The 17,625-nt window shown below is 69.4% G+C and overlaps 1 protein-coding gene across 3 annotated transcripts; it reads right to left on the reverse strand.

The window, feature by feature from the left end:
• Nucleotides 1–1,308: 1,308 nt before the first annotated feature.
• On the reverse strand, nucleotides 1,309–16,477 carry SHROOM4 (shroom family member 4). Of its 3 annotated transcripts, none has more exons than XM_062585050.1 (11): nucleotides 16,329–16,477; nucleotides 11,478–11,629; nucleotides 9,571–9,702; nucleotides 6,697–8,821; nucleotides 6,390–6,451; nucleotides 5,231–5,830; nucleotides 4,605–4,720; nucleotides 4,264–4,519; nucleotides 3,956–4,136; nucleotides 3,481–3,753; nucleotides 1,309–3,371 (listed from the first exon to the last, which is right to left on the reverse strand). In XM_062585050.1, the coding sequence occupies exons 1-11, from the start codon at nucleotides 16,452–16,454 to the stop codon at nucleotides 3,102–3,104; spliced, it is 4,293 nt and encodes a 1,430-aa protein (XP_062441034.1). In that variant the 5' UTR covers nucleotides 16,455–16,477; the 3' UTR covers nucleotides 1,309–3,101. The 3 variants fall into 3 exon arrangements, with proteins under 3 accessions (XP_062441034.1, XP_062441033.1, XP_062441035.1); XM_062585049.1 differs by having other exon boundaries at nucleotides 6,697–8,863; XM_062585051.1 differs by lacking the exons at nucleotides 11,478–11,629; nucleotides 16,329–16,477 and adding an exon at nucleotides 10,794–11,306 and having other exon boundaries at nucleotides 6,697–8,863.
• Nucleotides 16,478–17,625: the final 1,148 nt, after the last annotated feature.

Here is a 17,625-nt window from a genome sequence, read left to right on the forward strand (position 1 = left end):
TGTACATCCACGCATCTGCACACGCACTCACCCGCATGTGCGAGAGGCCATCCATGTGTGTCCATCTTCACCCATGTCAATGTGTGCTCACGTGTGGGCAGATGTTCACCCGTGTGTCCATGTGTTCACACGTGTGCCTGCTTCCAGCCATGCATGCACATGCTCTGATGCGTGGGCATAACTTGCCCATGCAGGTGCTCACATGCACGTGCATGCGTTCAGCCAGGTGTGCGAGTGAACACAGGCGAGTGCATGCACGCCCCGGTGTGCCTGTGCCAGCTTGCAGGGGGCCACGTGTTCAAGCGCATGTACAGGCACCCGCCTGTGTGTGCCTGGGCCCACCCACACGTGCGTGTGCTCACAATCATGTGCACGCGCCCATGTGCATGCGTGTGCGCGCGCCCCCCGCGTGTGTTCACCTGTGTGCGTGTGCTCACACACGTGTGCTGGTGCCATCCAGCGGCCAGCTGCGACTTTGCACCACGGCTCCCCAGCAGCCCTGGGTGTTCGCGCACCTCGGCCCAGGCGCCGGGCCACCTGGCGTGGGCAGGGGACGCCAGGCCAGGCCGTGGCACCCCGTGCTGTGGTGGCAGGCAGTGCCCAGCCCACTGGCATGGAGAACCTGGCAGCCGAGATGGTGCCCAGCCGGTGAGAGGTCAGCAGCCGTGACGCTGGTGCCCCCCCACCACACTCCAGTGACTAACATTACCCCACAGCCCTGTGAGCTGGCAGGGCTGAGCCAGCTCAGTGGGGGCACCAAGCCATCCCTGTGAGCTGCAGGCACCACTCCAGCAGTGCTTTGGGGCCACAGGGGCACCACCTCACCAGTGCCACTCCAAACCTGCCTCTGACCTAAAGCTCCCAGCAGCCACGCAGCCCAGCGTAATATGCCCCCCTGCCCACCCTGGGGCTTGTGAGACCAGTGATGCCATGGCAGTGAGTGCCATGGGCAAAGGTATGAGCAGAAGCCCCCTCAGATGCTGCCTGTGTCCCCTCTGTGTGTATCCAGGAATGGTCCAGGCATCGTCGCCCGCCCCCAATCAGCCTGGCATGATGGGGCACAGAAGACCCCACATCCCTCTCCTGGGATAAGATAAAGCTTTGGCTTCTGCACTGCCACGGTACCTGCTGGCTCTGCAGGGCATCACTGGCAGGTGACAGGGCTCCAAGGGGATTTGAGCTCAACAGGGCCCATCTGGCCCCCACTGGAACGTTTCCCCACCCGAGGTGGGCAACAGCCATCCCCAGGGCCACCCAGCCAGCTGCAACGTGCCAGGACATAGCAACAAACCACACAAGACAGCTTGGTTGGCTGCGCAGCAACCGCTGCTCCTTTAGTGTGTGAGCAGCACAGCAGCACTTGGTCAGAGGACAGCAAGCAGTGCTGGCACCAGCACTGGCACCGGCACGCTTCTTCCCAGCAGACGCCTGTGCTGCTCAGTGACTGCAGGTCAACCACCAGCAACACAGCACACACCTGAGAGCAGCATATCGTGTCCCTCCTGCGCGCCCCGAATCCCACTGGCTGCTCCTCAGGGAGGTCCAGCCACTCTTTGGTCCTAGCAATGGTCCCACGTGGACACGGGTGGCAGCTGAGATGACAGACATGGAGGGGGAAGCAGCCCCTGGCAGGGAGCGCATGAGGGCCAGAGCTGTGTAGGCATCAGGGAGTGGTGTCCAACGGGCCGGAGGGGAGCCGGGGGGCTCAGCACCCTCTGCCAGCAGAGCTATGAGGATGTGTGGGCACCCAAGTTGTGCGGCCAGCCTGGTGAAGGTTTGCAGAGGGTTCAGCTGGCATGGAAGAGGCAGTCCAAGGAATGACCCCTCAGAGCCATGGAGCCCACATCCATGCTGCCACCAGGTCCAGCACCCAGCTGTGGGGCCACATAATTTGCGGAGCAGACGTCTGGCACTGCCGGTGCTGGTGGGGCTGCCACATCTGGCTGCAGCAGCCCCAGTGGTGCCAGAAGCCCCCCCCCAAACAGGTGCTGTTTCTGCAGGGCAGAAGTGAGGACCCAGGGTGAGGTTTAAGTGCTATTTTTGGATGCCAGGGCAGGAAGGGGCACTGAGGGGTGGAGGGCATGAGCCCTCTTTGGTCTCTGCAGGAGTTTTTTGCTGTCGGGCCACGGCTGGGGAGGCCCCATGCCAACATCACTCATGACAGTGGTACCTGCAGTCCCACGCCATGGCACAGCACCCATCCCCGTGTCCTCTCCACAGGGGACGGGGGCTGCTATGGCCACAAGGTCTCAGCTGTGCCAATCCTGCTTCGCCCCACGTGCAGGGCTTGCCTGCTGTGGGGCTGGCAGGGAGTGGGTTAAGTGCCCACTGGCCAGAGCTATTGTTTCAGACACAATGGAGAGGAAGAGGATGCTGGGGGCCGAGGGGCTGGGGCAGCTCCCCAGCACATTCCTCCAGCTCTGGCTGGCCAGATGGACAGAGCTGGAGCTCATCAGACTGACCAGACAGAGAGGAGAGTTTAACCCTTGCAGGCACTGCTTGGCGAGGCCCTGTGGCATCTCTGGCTTTTAAGGCACGTGGTGCAGCAGCAGCCGTGAGACAGGCACTGATTTCCAGGAAAAGGAGGGGGATGCAGCCGGAGTGGGCAGAGGCAAACTAGGGTGAAGGGTCCACCCCTCCACCATCTGGGCTCCTTACCCAGGACTGCTCTGTAGCACCAAGTCCCCTCCACTGCCGGTGCCCACAGCTGGCATTAAGTTCTGGTGCCTCCTCCCCTGCTTGGTAAAGTAAAAAAATAAATAATCTGCAGGGGATGGACAGACAGACAAACACGAGCCAGCAAGGGGCCGGATCTGCTTTGGTAGTGGCGGCTCTCCGTGCCGCTGGGAAGACAGCAGGCAGCAGGGGCAGCGCACTGCAAGCACCTGTCTGCCGCCTTGGCCCCAGGAAGACTCTCGCTCTGCTGGGGCTGGCCACAGCCAGCCACAACCCCCGTTCTGGGGTGGGGGGGCAAAGAGGCACCCATGGTCTGCAGGGGCCCCTTGCAACTACAAGGCACTGGCGAGCTCGGAGTGTAGCTGCAGGCAGAGCCGAGCCTGCGCTGCCCAGGCGAGGGGAGGCCAGCTGGCCTGGGCATGGGGCTAACAGCCCATGGGGGCCTGGCCTAGACTCTCCCGGAGGCAGCGGAGCTGCTCCTGGCCCAGTTTGATCTTCTCCTCCAGCTCCCTCTGCTCAGTGATGAGGGCCGACTTCATCTTGACAAAGTGCTGGTAGTCCTGGAGGTGCTCGTCGCGCAGGTACCGCGCCACCATGGCACCCACCGCTTTCTCCCGCCGCCCCACGTGCTCCTTCAGCTCCTTGGCATCCTCCAGCTGCGCTGCCAGCTGCCGCTTCTTCTCCCGCAGGGCCAGCTGTGGGCGAGACAGGTGGTGTTGGAGGCCTGGCAGCAGGCTGAGCCCTGCGGGCCACCCCTGTGCCTGCCCAGCACCCCAGGTGCCCCCTAACCCGGCACACGCCCACCTTGTCCTCGGCGGAGGCGTGTGGCCCCAGGCTGTTGAGCGCGTTCTCCACACGGGCCAGGCGCCCCGAGAGTGAGAGCAGCAGGTTCACCACCTTATCCAGGTCGCCCACGAAGAGGCGGTACTTGTCAAACTCGCCGGGCGTGCAGAGGGCCTGCAGGCGGGCTGCCAAGTCCTCCCCCAGCGCCCCATTGGCGCTGATGTCCTCCTGCAGCCCCCGCTGCGCCTCCTGCAGCACCGATAGCTTCCGGCTCAGGCTCTCGATCAGCTGCATCTATGTGAGCAGAGAGGTCAGAGGCCCCCGGACACCTGGGCCCCATTCCCCCCACTGGGAAGAGGCAGGCAGCAGGGACCCCTGCGTCCCCCAGGGGTTGGTGGGGCCAAGCCGTCCCACTCCCATTCGGCAGGCGCAGCCAGGTACTGCCCCCGCGTCTTATCCTGCGTCCTGGCTCCAGCCCCAGCAGCGCCCGCTTTACCTTCTTCTCCACCAGCTCGTGATCGACCTCATCATCCTCCGAGCTCCCCTCCGCCACCTCCGGCAGGTCCTTCATCTTGTTGAGCAGCTCAGCTTTGCCCGCCGAAGTGTTGTAATAGGCAGAGTAGGATGTGGGGCTGGCGGGACCCCCGGAGGGTGGCGAGGTGGGTTCTGCCTCCAGCCTGTGGGGAGAGCGGCCCCGCTGGGGAGCTGGGCGCTGGGGCAGCGCCGCAGGCAGAACCGAGCCGCCACATTCCCCACGTCGCCAGAGCTATGCCCATGCCAGCAGCAGCGCTGCGCTGGCCTTACCTCTCCTGCGCTGTGGCCTCCGGGCGCCACTCCGGCTGGAAACGCTCCTTCCAGGCTCGGCGGTCGCCCACGGCCAACAGCTCGCCCATGAGCTCGGCGGCGGTGACGAGGGCGGCTGGCGGCACGAGGATGCCGGCGAGGGAGCGGTCCCGGCCTGCCACATCCCACATCAGCTCCTCCGAGTCGACACGGCGGGGCTGGGGCCGGCGGCCTGCTCCCTCCGGCATCTCCGGGCTTGCCTCCGGCTCCTCGGGGGCTGCGGGCAGAGGAGAAGGGCCCCATGTGAGGGGCATCACCGGCCAGCACAGCCCCCAGGCTGGGGACAGGCGGGGGGCACTCACCTGTGCCACAGGGGCCGGCCCAGGCCCGGTCCCAGCTCCGGCCGAGCCACTGGGGCTGCTCCTCCTTCTCCCAGCAGGCTCCGGCCTTCGCCCGCTCCTCGCCAGCCTCGTCCAACCTGCGGAGCCGAGCCCCAGCGTCAGGGGCGCCGGTGGGCCAGAGCGGCTCGCCCGCCGGTGCCCACGGGTGACGGGGCCCCGGCGCGCTGTGTCCCCTTCAGTCACAGGAAGCTAGCAGCGCCAGGAGGGAAGTCGGGGACGTTCCCCTCCCATGGAAGGGCGGCCGGCCAGCCGCAGCCGGGGCCACCGAGCGCTCGGGCGTGGGGATGCCCAGCAAGCAGGAGAAAAGCGCTGTGGGGACAGAAGGCCCGTCATGGCCAAAACCCGCCGGCCCCGGCACGCAGGGCAGGACACAGGCAGGGCGGTGACCGGGCCCGGTGCCGCGCATGGAGGCCCCGGTACAAGGACAGCTCTGCAGCAAGGCCCACGGCACCACAGCGGGACCAGGCCCCCACCTCCCCCCAGCACCCACTCCAGCTCCCCGCGGCGAGCTGGAAGCGCCTGACACGCTCCAGGGGCAGCGAGGGGCCGCCTGGCGCCTCGCGGGTCGCTGAGGCGGCGACACTTGCCTGCAGAAGTCATCAGCGCCGGCATCGGGCTCCGGCGTCCTCCGGAGCGAGCTGGGGCCGTGGAGGTGGGCGCCGGGGCGCTCCGCCGGCTCGGTGCCGTGCCCACGGGGCCTGCCCACCTGCTCCAGCGGGAGGCTCCGCGAGCGCTCCCGCGCCACCTCGGCCGCGCCACGGGATAGCGCCCGCGGCTGCTCCAGCGCCGCGGCCCCACCAGGCCCTGGGCCGCCTGGCGGGCAGAGCTGCTGGTGCGAAGGCCGCCGCGGCCTGTACTTCTCCCAGTTGGGGGGCGGAGGCCGGGGGGGCGGCGGGCCCTTCTTTTTGGGCTGCTCCAGCTTGGCACAGGGCAGGTCCCTCCTGTCCCGGCCCCGGGGGCTGGGAGGCTGCAGGTTGAGATGGCTCTCGGAGAAGGCTCTGCCCCGCAGCGGGCGCTGCGGGGGCTCTGGGGGGCTCTCAGGGGAGTGGGCCGGCCGCTCGCCATCCCACGAGAGGTCGTGCGTGGACGTGGCCCGGTAGCACGGCGGCCACTCCTGCTCAGCGGTCTCGAAGCAGGGGCGGAAGGGGCCGAACCTCGGGAAGCCCAGTCTGTAGCGGGAGAGCTCGCTGCGGAGGCAAAGAGGACACCCGCCGCCCCCGACACCGTCACTCGCCACAGCGCCCGGCCCCGGCAGGCCCCGGCAGCGGGGGCCGCTCGGGAGGGCTCGGGCCAAGCGGCCGGAGTGCCACCAGCCTCCCCAGCAGCCAGGCCAGCAGGGCGCCGCCTGCCCCTGCCTCAGTTTCCCCAGCTGTCCAACGTGGGATGGAGGCACCCAGCTCCCTTGGTGGGGGAAAGGCGCTGGGTTGGAGAGCTACCGGTGGCAGGTGCTCCTCGGCCCTGGCACAACGCTCAGCAGGGCACCTGCGCCCTCCTCCTGCCTCACTCCCCGGGGAGCATCTCCACCCCTGCCCCTCACCCGCAGCCCACTCACCCCGGGACGGGCCCTGAGCGCCCAGCCCGAGCGCCCAGTTAACGGGGTCACGTCGCACGTCGCAACCCTGAAGCAATGGCGCGCGCCACCCTGCGGCCCCCTGCTCCATCCCACTCTCCTCGTAGCAGACACCTCTGCAGGTTTCCTGCCGAGCGACATGGGTGCCCCCCCTCCAACCCCGCGCCGGCGCCTACCTCACGGACTGACTGGTTTTCCTGTTTATTGCCGGCGGCTCCCACTCGTCCAGAGGAAATTCCTAGGAGGGGGAATCAGACGGAGTGTGAATGGCAGGATCGGTCCTCCTTTGGGCGCCTCCCCCAGCCAGGGGCCACGGGCACCGCACCGATGTCGTGCGTCCCAGGAGAGGGGGGCGGACGCGCAGGAAGCGCGGGCACGGCACTGAGGAGGGGCAGGCGCTGCCGGGCCCCCTGGGGCATTGAGGGGGAGAGCCCGGAGCACCCAGCGGCGATGGCAGCAGCCCGCTGGCAGTGGCTCACTCACCGGAGCGAAGGCTTTCCGGGGCGGCCAGGCATCGCTCTCCTCCCGCGCAGCGTGGGAGGACGGGCAGTAGCAGTCGGAGCAGCGCGTCCAGGAAGGCGGCGGCGGGCAGCGGTAGCCGTGGGGCAGCAGCGAGGGACACATGTCACCGGAGCAGTAGTGGCAGGGCTCGCGGCGCACGGGGCCCGGGCCCCCATAGGCATACGGGATGGCCCGCAGGTACTCGAACTCCCTGTGCCGCGCCAGCGGCTCGTAGTAGGCGGGCTGCTCCCGGCAGCACTCGGCGTACAGGCCAGTGGAGCCGGGCCGAGCAGGTGAGGGCGGCCCGTACGGCTGGTCGAGGGACAGGCGCCGGGAGTCACGGTGTTCGGCGCCCACAGGCTGGAAGGCATTGGACTCGCCCGCCTTGGCCCGGTAGGTGCTGGGCTGGGCACGCCGGGCAGGCAAGGGCCTGCTGCTCTCTTCGAAGAACCTGCGCCGGTCAGCGAAGGGCAGCAGGACAGCCTCATCGTCGGCCCGCAGCGGCGACCCCGGCACCTCCTGCCCCTTGCCGTAGCCCTCTGGCTCACCAGGGCTCGGGGACCGCTGCGGCTGCAGCTTGCGCTCAGGGGACCAACGCCAGCGTCCCCTGCCCACCGGCGCCGACCGCTGCCCCTCGCGCTCGGGGGACGGCAGCCCTTTGGGGACGGGCGCCAGCTCGGGGCCAGCGGCATCACGGCTGCCCGCGCAGGCGGGACGCCGGCCGTCCTCACTCGGCATGGGGCTCAGGCGCTCCGCTCGGGCCCGTGGCCCCTCCGCGCAGCCGGGCTCCGCCACCTCATCAGCCTCCTCCACACGCTCCTCGCCACGCAGCAGCGCCGCGGAGCCCCTGCTCTTCTGCAGCTGGGCTTTGCGCCGCTGGATCTCGTTGCGCAGGTTGGTGGCGAAGCGGTCGCTGCGGCGCCGCATCTGAGCCGAGCGGTGGTGAGGGGCGCCCGCTCGCCGGCCCCCCGCCCGGCCCTCCTTGCCCTCCTCCTCCGCCAGCGTCTCCACGCTGTGAGCGGGCGTCAGGCCGCCGCTGGCTGGCTCGTCGCTGTGCCCGCAGGCTCGCGGCAGCTCCGGGCAGCAGCGGTAGGGTGGCAGGCGACGGTATGTCTCTTGGCAGCGTGGGGTGTCAGCGACACAGCCCCCGGGCGTCTCGGCGGCCCCCGTGTCCCCAGCGCCTGGTGCACGGTTGCCCTCCAGCCGGTGCTCGGCGTGCAGCGGGGACAGCGTCCAGCGGTGCCCATCATGGGCTGGCGAGGCTGGTGAGGCTCGCCCGCTGCTGCCCGCCCCCACCTGCAGGCAACGCAGCTGGGAGGCCAGCAGCTGCTCCGGGGCGCTGTGCCGGTGCGGCGCGTGGCAGCCGAGGGGAGCCAGTGACTGGCCGTCACCTGCCACGTCTGGCCTGGCGTCCGGCATTGGGGGCCCGCCACCATCCTCGTATGGCCGGTCCCCATGCACATGCTCCACACTCTCCACCAGGAGCTGCTCCGTGTTGGCTGGGCAGTGCTCCGGCTGGGAGCTCAGCATGTAATACTGCTCAGAGGAGAGACGGTCCTTCGCATGCCCAGGATACACCCCTGGCATGTGCCCACAGGAGCCTTCCAGGTCCTTGTCACGCTGGCACAGGAAGGTGTCGGAGATCCACCTGCACTTGTTCTGCAGGGAGTCAGCCGGCATGGACGCCCTGCGCCGCTCCACACCACCGGCCGGGGACGCTCGGAGGCTGTCTCTCCTCACCGGCGGCTGGGGAGGCGCTGGCACTCGCCAGGATCCAGCCGGGCTGCTGTCACGTGGGCACTGCTCGGGATGCCGGTTGGCACGGCTGGGTGACTCCGCACCGTCGGCACCCGTCTGGAGGTAGCGCCCGTCCGGGTGCTTGCAGGGGGCCAGGCCCTGGAGGATAGAGTCGGTGGAAGACGTCTCCTCGGGACGGAGGGAGAGGGCGCAGTCGGAGGTGTTGGAGCTGGCGGAGAAGGAGCTGTAGGCCGAGTCCCGCTTGTTGTGGTACAGGCCCTGGTCAACGGGCGAGGGGTTCCCTTCGTAGTAGGCCTGGCTGGGTTGGTCCAGGCTCTCCATGCTCCCAATGGAGCTGCTCTTGTCCGTGCTGCAGTGCCGGGACAGCAGGTTCCACTGCAGCGACAGCTCTCTGCCAGCCACAGGGCGCTGGCATTAGCGGTGCCGCAGCCCCCCAGCCCCTCTGCCCCCTGCTCAGCTCTTCCACCAGCCACAAACCACCTCCCATCCCCGGCGAAATGGGCCTGGTGGACGCCGACGCCGCCTTTGCACCCGACGCCGCCTTTACACCCGTAGGATGGCCAGAGCACGGGGGTGCACGTGACTCTGCCCGCCAGCCCGCCCCAGCCCCTGGGACTTGCCCGGCTCCAGCCGGGGGAACGCTGGGATTCATCAGCTTCTCGCTGGCTCCAGCAGCAGCCACCGCCCCTTCCTGCGGGGGACTGTGAGCCGGAGAGCAAAGAGCAGGGGCAGAGGGTGCAGAAGGCCAGGGAAAGAGACCCCGGGGCCCACTGCGCCTGGACCACAAAGGCGTTGGCATTCAGAGAGGCAGGCTGAGAGCCCGGCCTCCGTGCTGCCACCCTGCCCCACTGCCCACGGCCCGGGCGGGCAGAGCAATACCCCTCCAGGCTGCCACAGCAGGATGCAGGGGGGATGCCCAGCAGTGATGTGGGGCACCGGCAAGGGGCAAGCAAGCGAAGGACCTCAGCAAGAACCACCCCAGGATTCCCCAAGCCTCCCCTGCCCCGCGCACTCCGTCCCACCCCACTGCAATGGGCCAAGCAGGTACTCCTTACGCCCCTTCCCTTCCCACATCCCACAGCCGCCCCATGGGCTCACCTGACATCACATCCCGAGGGCCAGGAGAGGCTGAAGGTGTCAGTGGGGCAGTGCATGGCAGTGGCGTCGGGACGGAGCTCGGAGAGCTTGGCCACATGCCAGGAATGGGGCCGGAGAACGGGCACGTTCCTCCTGCCAAGAGCAACAACGGGAGAGGACAAGAATGGGGAGGAAGCCGGGCCGAGGAACCGGGGCTGAAGTCACTTCCTACAGGGCTTCCTGTCCCCCCCAGGCCAGCACCCGCCCAAGGGGGGTAGCAGAGAAGAGGAGGGTCCAGCTCTGAGAGTGTCTGGCTCTGGAAAGGAGGTAGGGGCACCCCACAGGCCCACTGCAGCAGTCACCCCACTTCGCCAGCGCTCCCCTGCCTGTTCCCAGCCACTCCGGCATCCCCTGGTCCAGGTGTCTCGGGAACTGTGGGAAGGGGAGGCCGGAGTTGCTTCCTAAAGCATCCTCAGTGCCGGCTTCAACAAGGCACCAAGCTAAACATAGCCCTGAATCAGCCTCAGGGAGCCAAGCCGCGCCTGGGCAATGACCCAGCAGGCAGAGGGCCATGGGGCACAGTATGCCGGGCCATCTAAGGAGCCCTGCTGGCCACCGCCTCAATTTGCTTTCCCCATGGCCCAGCACAAGCCTGAGCCTCTCCACAGCTTCAGCTGTTGGAGCCATGGGATTTGACCACCTCCACGGGCACCACCGACTTTTTGAACTTAGAAGCATGGCACAACGGAGCAAGCGGGCAGTGCTCTCGCCCTGCAGGGTTGGTCTCCAGCACGATACTACGTGCCAGATGCCCTGCATGGCTTCACAGCCTCCTCTGCCCACTCCTTGTGCCCGCACCATTCCCCCACAGCCACACCTTTGGTGGGCATCGCTCCAAAGGACAACCCAGTCTGGGAAGGTTTGCCTCAGAGGAGAAAAGCCAGGGCAATGCCCTCCAAAGGGACCTTGGAGACACCTCCACATCCCCACCACAGGCTTGACTTAGCCCCTAATCCCTCGGCAGGCAGGCACAAGGGGGCCTTCACCTTGCAGGCACAGAGGATACCAAGGAGGAGATGCCAGGTCCCTGCAGGGCAGGACAAATGGGTCCACAGTGGGCGAGACAAGCAGGGCAGAGCTCAGATGGGTGCCCATCGCAGGCACGACCGCACAGCTGGGGGGGAGGGAGCAGAGGGACCTGGGGACACAGGGGTCCCTCCCTGCCCCGGGGCCCCCAAACTCACCATGGATGAGGCCAAATCCTGCCAGGCACCAGTGGCACGAGCCCCTGGCCCCCTCCGCTGCCCCGGGGTGCTGCCCTGAACCGCACCAGCCTCCCTGTGTCCCGGGAGCGGCCGCCCAGGCGCAGGAGCCGGCGATCGGCTCTGTGGCGGCCACGGGAGTGAATCTGGGCAGCTGGGACAGTGGCGGGGGGGGGGGCACGCAGCAAGCAGCCCTGCCTCCCCTTCCTTCCCGGGGCAGCCGGCGCGGGGGCGGGCGCTGGGAGGCAGCAGGAAGGGAGAGGAGCGAGCGAGCGCAGAGATAACGCCCAGGCGTTGCGAGAGGGACGGCAGGGACGGCAGCTCGTGCCTCTGCCCCCCCCCCCCCCAACACGGCTCCGGGCACTGGGGGAGCTCTGCACCACCTCCCACTCTGCCCAACGGGCAGCAGGGTGCCACGGCGCGGGGTGCCGTGCCCTCCCTCTGCCCCAGCCAGGGGGAACGGGGATCTATTGCAACCAGCACCCAGCCTGGCCCCCTCCCTGGCACAAGGCACCTTCAGCTCAGACCGCAGACGGGCACTGAGGGCATCTGGAGTCCACCTGGGGGCTCAACCCACAGCAGGCAATGCCCCCTGCCCTTGGCCGCTTTCCTGCCCGCAACGCGCACTGCCCCCCGCCCCTGGCACCCGCCCGCGACCCTGCCAACCTGCGGACGATCATCTTCAGGGTGCGGTAGGAGCCCTTGATGAGGATGAGGGCCTCCTGGCGGGAGCCGTACAGCGGGGTCCCGCTGATGTTCACCAGCTCATCGCCCGGCTGCAGCTTGCGGGACAGGGCTGCCTTCCCACCGTCCTCCACCTGGGTGACGGAGACGGGCGTCAGCCGGGGGCACAGCCTCGGACAGGGCAGCCAGGGCATCCACAGGTTGGGAAGCATCATGCCCCCCCCCCCAGCCACAGCACCTTCCCAGGGGAAAAGCCCCACGGCGCAGGAGAGGTTGGCGAGGCTCTGAAAACGGGGCGCCCCCCCCCCACCTCCGCTCCGGGTAGCCCGCCGCCGCTGTGCAGAGCCCGGCGGATCTGCCGCTGCCGAGCGGCCTGCTGGGCTCCCCTCCCCAGCCCGGTCACATGAATTTCTGAGCAAAGAAAGGACATTGGGGGAAGAAGAAAAATGTCCCTTCCCAGCAGATTCCCCCGCAGGCGCAGGCGGTACAAGGGCCCTTTGTCAGGCACAGATGCCAGCCCCCCCTGGGCCGGCACGCCGAGCCCCCCGCTCGCCACCGCCAGGCACGCCGGCAGGAGCCAGGCAAGTGGGCATTTCGAGCTCAGGCTCTTCCAGCGGGACTGCCGGGATGCCGTCAAGTCGTGCATGGGGCGCTTTGCACCCCAGCGGAGGCTGCCAGGTAGGTGCGGCTGTGGGCAGCCCTGGCACAGCAGCCGCCCGAGGGAGGGAGGACGGGCAACCTGTTGCTGCGGCTTGGCACGCATTTTTGTTATTTTGGTCAAATCTGCTGCTTTGGCAGCACCAGGAATCCTGGTGCCCAGGCCCTTGCACCCCGTAGCTTGCTGCCAGGCTGTGGGGTGGTAATACAACCAGGCAGCATGGAGCTGGGCATGCCTTAGCCTCTGGCCAGTGCCAACTCCAGAAGCAGGAGACAGAGCGCTTCCCAGCACGAGCAGAGGGCATGGGGCAGCACAGGGCTTCCCTCATGCCCTTGGCACAGAGGGGGGATGCCGGGTCCAGGGAAGTGCTGGCATCACCGAACACCCCCAAAGCAAAGAGGAGCCCAGGGGCCAGGCTAGCCTGCTCTCAGTGCCAGGCCAAGCTCAGCTGCCTGCCGGGCACAGTCCACCCAGGATGTGGTCCGAGGCCATCTGCCTGCTCCGCTGGGCCAACAGGGCAGGGCAAAAGCCCAGAGCAGGCAGCCCCAGCATGGCACAGAGCCCCTGCCATCTGCCCCAAGCCCACTGCTGGGGCACAGGGGCACCAGGCGCTGCCCAGACCCCTAAACTCACCGCCTCAGGGAACACACGTGCATCTGGCACCCCCAGCCAGGGCACGTCTGGCAGCTGCCTATTGGGATTTGCACCACCAGCAGCAGCCCCCGGGCACGGGCATTCCTGGGGCACAGTGCCCAGGGACTCCGCCAGCTCCCTCCACGTCCTGCCCAGCTATGGGACCCGGACCTGGCTGGATCCTAAAGCCACCCCCAGGGTGGTAGGCAAATCCGGTAGGACCCTGTGCCAAGGCCCCTGCGTTCATCTCACCTTTGGGCTCCCCCAGGCTGTCCTGACACGCTTGGCCCAGCGGAGAAACAAGCTCTGCCTGCAGCACCCGCAGCCTTGTCGCCACACCTGCAGCCTGGGCAGCAGCCAGGCCCCAGGGCCTGGGGCAGCCGCGGCTCCCAAGCAGCCTGGCCACACTGCACGTGTCCCGGGGTGCCTGTTTCCAGCCCCAGTGCACAGCAGGATGCAGGCGCATTGCCCCCTTTCTCGTGGGCAGAGCTGGCACCTGGAGGAGTTGGGAAAGGGCATCGTAGGGCAACTGGGCAGGAGACCTCCCAAGTGCCAGGCACCCCTGCTCAGTGCCCCCCAGCCGCTGGCACAGGGGCATGTGGCAGAGAGCAGGGTTTGGCGATGCCCCGGCTGCTGGTGTGGGTCAAGGCTTCCCTGGAACTGCCAAGCTGCCCCCAGCTCCCTCTCCTCTACACTGAGGCAACCCTTGTTTTGTCCCTGCAGGCAGCACCCCCATCCCCAGAGCCGGCAGCAGACCAGTGCTGGCACGGAGCTGTGTCTCCTGGCATGGGCAGGGACAGCAGGTTTGCAGTGCCAGCCCCTCAGACCTGGCCATGCCCGGGAAGGCTGGCGCAGTGACCGTGGGGGTGCAGAGCCCGAGGCTGGGCAGGGCAGAGCGTTGCTTCACCCCCGTTTCTGCGCCCCGGAGCCAGGCCACGTCTGGCAGGGGGGAAGCACCCACCCCAGTCCACCCGTCGCAGTAATGGGGCTGAGTCGTTGGGTGACAGGGTGTCTGGCGGCGGGACCCAGCCAGGGCTGGAGCGGTGTCTGGGACGCTGCGCGCGCCGCGACAGGCAGGCAGGGCGCAGAGCTGGCATCTCCGGCCAGGAACTAAATCTGGCACAAACAACTCCTTGTTCTGCCTCCACCACCGATGAACTCAGCCCTGGCAGTCAAGCCTTGCTGCCTGCTGGACCTCGCCTGGGTAGCCCTGCTCTGGGGCATTTCCCCTGACACTGCCCCTTGGTGTTCACACTGGGCCCTAATGTTGGCACAGCCATACTCCTCTCCCCAGGATGCCTGCAGGCACCTGGCCGAGCCACGCGCAGTGCTGCCAGGGCACAGGGGCACATGGAAAGGGACTGGAAGCAACCTCAGCTGCTGCTTTATCTCAGTCCTTTGCCCACCAATTCGGGCACTGCCAAGGGCAGGGCTGAGCATGTGAATCGAGCCGAGTGGCCGCAGCCCTGTCATGCTGCCAGCGGGCACGCCAGCCCTCCAGCTCTGGGCACCAGGCAGGATGGGCATCGGCAGGCCGACAGGAGCAGCTGCCTGCCCGGAGAGTGGGGGGTGGGGGGTAGGGAGGGCAGGTACACGGGTGCCCAAGCTGCGCCCGCAGTGCAAACCTCCCTCCCCGCACCATGCCAGGCCAGGGGAGCACCGGTGCCCGCAGAGGGCCCTCGCCACCGCCCCGCTCGGAGGAAGGGCTCCAAGCCGGAGCGGGGCGGAAAACCGAGCTCGCTCTCTGAGCCTCCAGACGCAGCTCCCCCCCCCCCCCCCCACTTCTTTCCGGCTCGGGGGCCCAGTTCCCTCCACACATACACCCCGCCAGGCTGTGGGCAGGGGCTGCCCCCCTCCCCACGCGCGCCGGCACGCACGCACGCACCTCTGCCGGGCGGCGGGGCCGGCTGCCCTGGGGGACCCTGCCCCGAACGCGCAGAGTGCTCGAACAAGCCCCCTTTGTCTGCAGCGGCACACGCGGCAGGAGCGGCCCCCCGGCCCGGCACCCCCCCCTCCGGCCCCCGCAACAACCGCCCCGCTGGGATGGGGGCAGAAAGGGCCCAGGCGTTCGGGCCCGGCTCCTCCCTTCTGCCAGCGCCGCACCCAAGCCAAACGGGGACGCGGGGCGCAGCCGAGGCCAGAGCAGCGTCAGGCAGGCGGGAGCCAGGCGGCGGCTGCCCCCCGCGCCGTGCCCAGCAGGCGCCCAGGCCACGGGGGCCAGCCGCCCCCCACGCCGGCCTAACGGATGTGCTGGCGGAGTTTCTTCCTGCAGCCGTCCCTCTGCTCCGCCTTGGTCCGTGTCGGCCGAGCCGGGCCCCTCGCACACGGCCTCGGCCGCCCCGCCAGCGCCCCTCGCCTCCGCCGTGCCCCGCAGTGCCTACCCCCCCCCACCAAGTTGGTTGATGAGGCTGCGCCCGTGCTAGCGGCGGCCGGAGCAGGGTGGCCCGGCAAAGCTGGGGGGATGCGGGGGTGGACCTCATCCCGGAGACCCCGAATCCCACTCCTCGTGTGCCACGGGACCATCCTCGGCGGGCACGGGCGGTGCTGCAAAGCCGCCGCCAAGCACTGCCGCCCCCACGAAGTCGCTGGGCACCCAGAGCCCTGCGAGTCACACGGGGGCTGGCACCCAAACTGGGGGAGGGGGAGGGCAGAGGCAGGGCGAGCCACCCCGCCGCTCCCCACGCCTCGGTGCAAGAGCGGGCACAGGGAGCCGGGCCCTGGCGGCACCCGGCAGGGCGCTGCCAAGCACGCCGGCAGACCCCGGGCGCGCCACCCTGGGGTGCACCACGGAGCAGGACCCCACGTGCCGGCACCCAGGCAGCGGGTTGTGCAGCGCTGGCCTCTCGCCGCAGGGGCCCGCTGGGCTCCAGGCAGCGCCGCGGCGCGACGGGGGCCGGGGCACTTTGCCCACCCGGGGACCCAGCACGCCAGCGGGGCCGGGCTGGCACCAGGGTCCCAACCAAACGCACCCTTTGAAACAAGAAAACCCCCAGCAGCGCCGCCCCCACCCCCCCGCAGAGCCTCCGTCCTGGGGGCAGCCAGCCTCGACGCGCCCTCCCAACCCGGCGACCGCCCCGGCGGGGCGGGGGGGGTCACAGCCTGTCCCGAGCTCCCCCCCTCCACACACACACCCCAACCCGGGGGCCGCTCCGGGCGGGGGGGCAGTCAGCCCCGAGCTCCCCCCCCCCACACTCCCAACCCGGGGACCGCCCCGGCGGGGAGGGGGGGCAGCCAGCCCCGAGCCCCCTCCCCCCCCACACACACACCCCAACCCGGGGACCGCCCCGGCGGGGAGGGGGGACAGCCAGCCCCGGGCCCCCCACACTCACACACCCCAACTCGGGGGCCGCCCCGGCGGGGGGGAGCAGCCGGCCCCGAGTCCCCCCCCCAACCCGGGGGTCGCCCCGCCCCGCCGCCCCCCGCCGAGGGAGTCGCCGAACAAAGAGGCCGGCGGGCGCCCCGTCGGGGCGGGGGGGCGGCGGGGCCGGAGGGCGCCCCCTGCAGGCTGCCCCGGCCCTCCCCCGCCCCGCCGGCCGCCCTACCTTGGAGACGATGAGGGGCTCGCCGTGCTCCAGCCCGCCGCGCAGCGTGAAGCCCCAGGGCGCGCCGCCCTGCAGCTCCACATGCACGTACTGCGCGGCGCCGGGCCGGCCCTCGGCCCGCTCCATGGCCGCTACCGCCCCAGGGCCGCCGGGCCCCGCCGAGGAAGTGACCCCCCCACCCCACACACACACACACACACACACGGCCCGGCCCGGCCCGGCCCGCCCGGGCGCCGCGGGGCGGAGCGCGACGGCCCGGGCCCAGCCCGGCACCGGGGCCGCCCCGGCGCGGCCAATGAGGGGCGGGGTGGAGACTGGGGGGTTGGCGGGGGGATCTACGCTCCGCCCGCCCCGTCCGGCCCGGCCTGACTTTTGCCCCTCGGGGGTTCAGCCCGGCTGGGCACGGATCAGCCGGGATCAGCTCAGCCCGGCAGAGCGTGTCGGCCGGCGCGGCACGGCACGGCACGGCGGGGCTCCGATATGGTTCGCCTCCAGCGCCAGGGAGCCAGCACCCTTTAGACCACTTCAGCCCGGTTCAGTTTAGCATGCTTTGGTGCGGCTTGGCTCGGCCCAGCTCAGCAGAGTCGCGGTGCCGGTACTGGCCAGCCCGGCCTGGTTGGAGTGCACTCAGGTGGGCGATGCGACAGCAGCTGGAGCTGCCCGGGGGCAGAAGGGTGCCCTGGAGCACCCGGCCCCAGCAAGCGTGCTGGTGCCCGGAGCCCTGCTGCAGCTGCCTGTCCCGGTTCCCGTCTGGCCTGCTCCCCTCCAGCCCCCACCCTGTCTGTCCTGGGCTGCCGCCTGCCACCACCGTGGGCCACAGAGTGCCTGCAAGCGGCTGGGCCACGGCCATCATCTGCCACGTTTGCCTCTTAGCCGACATGGGAGTCAAGCCCCCGTCCCCACGCCTGGAGGGCGGATGGGTGCCCTGGGGCATGGGACTTTTCCCTGCCGTGCGCGCTGGGGCTGCGCTGGCCCCGTTCCTACGGCCCTTCGGGGAAAGGGAGGCAGAGGAAGGAAGTGGCAGCGAGGGGGAGGCTGGTTGCTCCAGGCCAGGCGAGTGAATCAGCGGCTGGTTCCCAAAGGCAGCCCTGGAGTCCTGCTCCACCCCTTCCTGCTGCCGCCCGGCGCTCTTACTCATCTCCTTCCCAGACTAAATAGCCCTGCCTGGAAAGCGCTCCTCTGCCAGGAGAGCCTCCCGGGATCCCGGGTCTGCGGGGGCGTCCCAGCCAGCTCCAGCCCACCGCCAGGGCCGCAAGGCACCCAGGAAGGTGGGGAAGCCCCAGCTCTAGAGCAAGGA

Source organism: Rhea pennata, chromosome 11 (assembly GCF_028389875.1).
Source record: "Rhea pennata isolate bPtePen1 chromosome 11, bPtePen1.pri, whole genome shotgun sequence".
Lineage (NCBI taxonomy): Eukaryota > Metazoa > Chordata > Aves > Rheiformes > Rheidae > Rhea > Rhea pennata.

What these genes read in the sequence shown, in the direction of transcription:
- SHROOM4 (XM_062585049.1), bottom strand. Translation starts at nt 16,454, where the DNA reads ATGGAGCGGGCCGAGGGCCGGCCCGGCGCCGCGCAGTACGTGCATGTG. An exon ending in GGCGCTGATGACTTCTGCAG is followed by an intron (nt 4,721 to 5,230) that starts GCAAGTGTCGCC and finishes TCGGCTCCGCAG; the next exon opens with GTTGGACGAGGCTGGCGAGG. An exon ending in ACGCCTCCGCCGAGGACAAG is followed by an intron (nt 3,372 to 3,480) that starts GTGGGCGTGTGC and finishes TCTCGCCCACAG; the next exon opens with CTGGCCCTGCGGGAGAAGAA.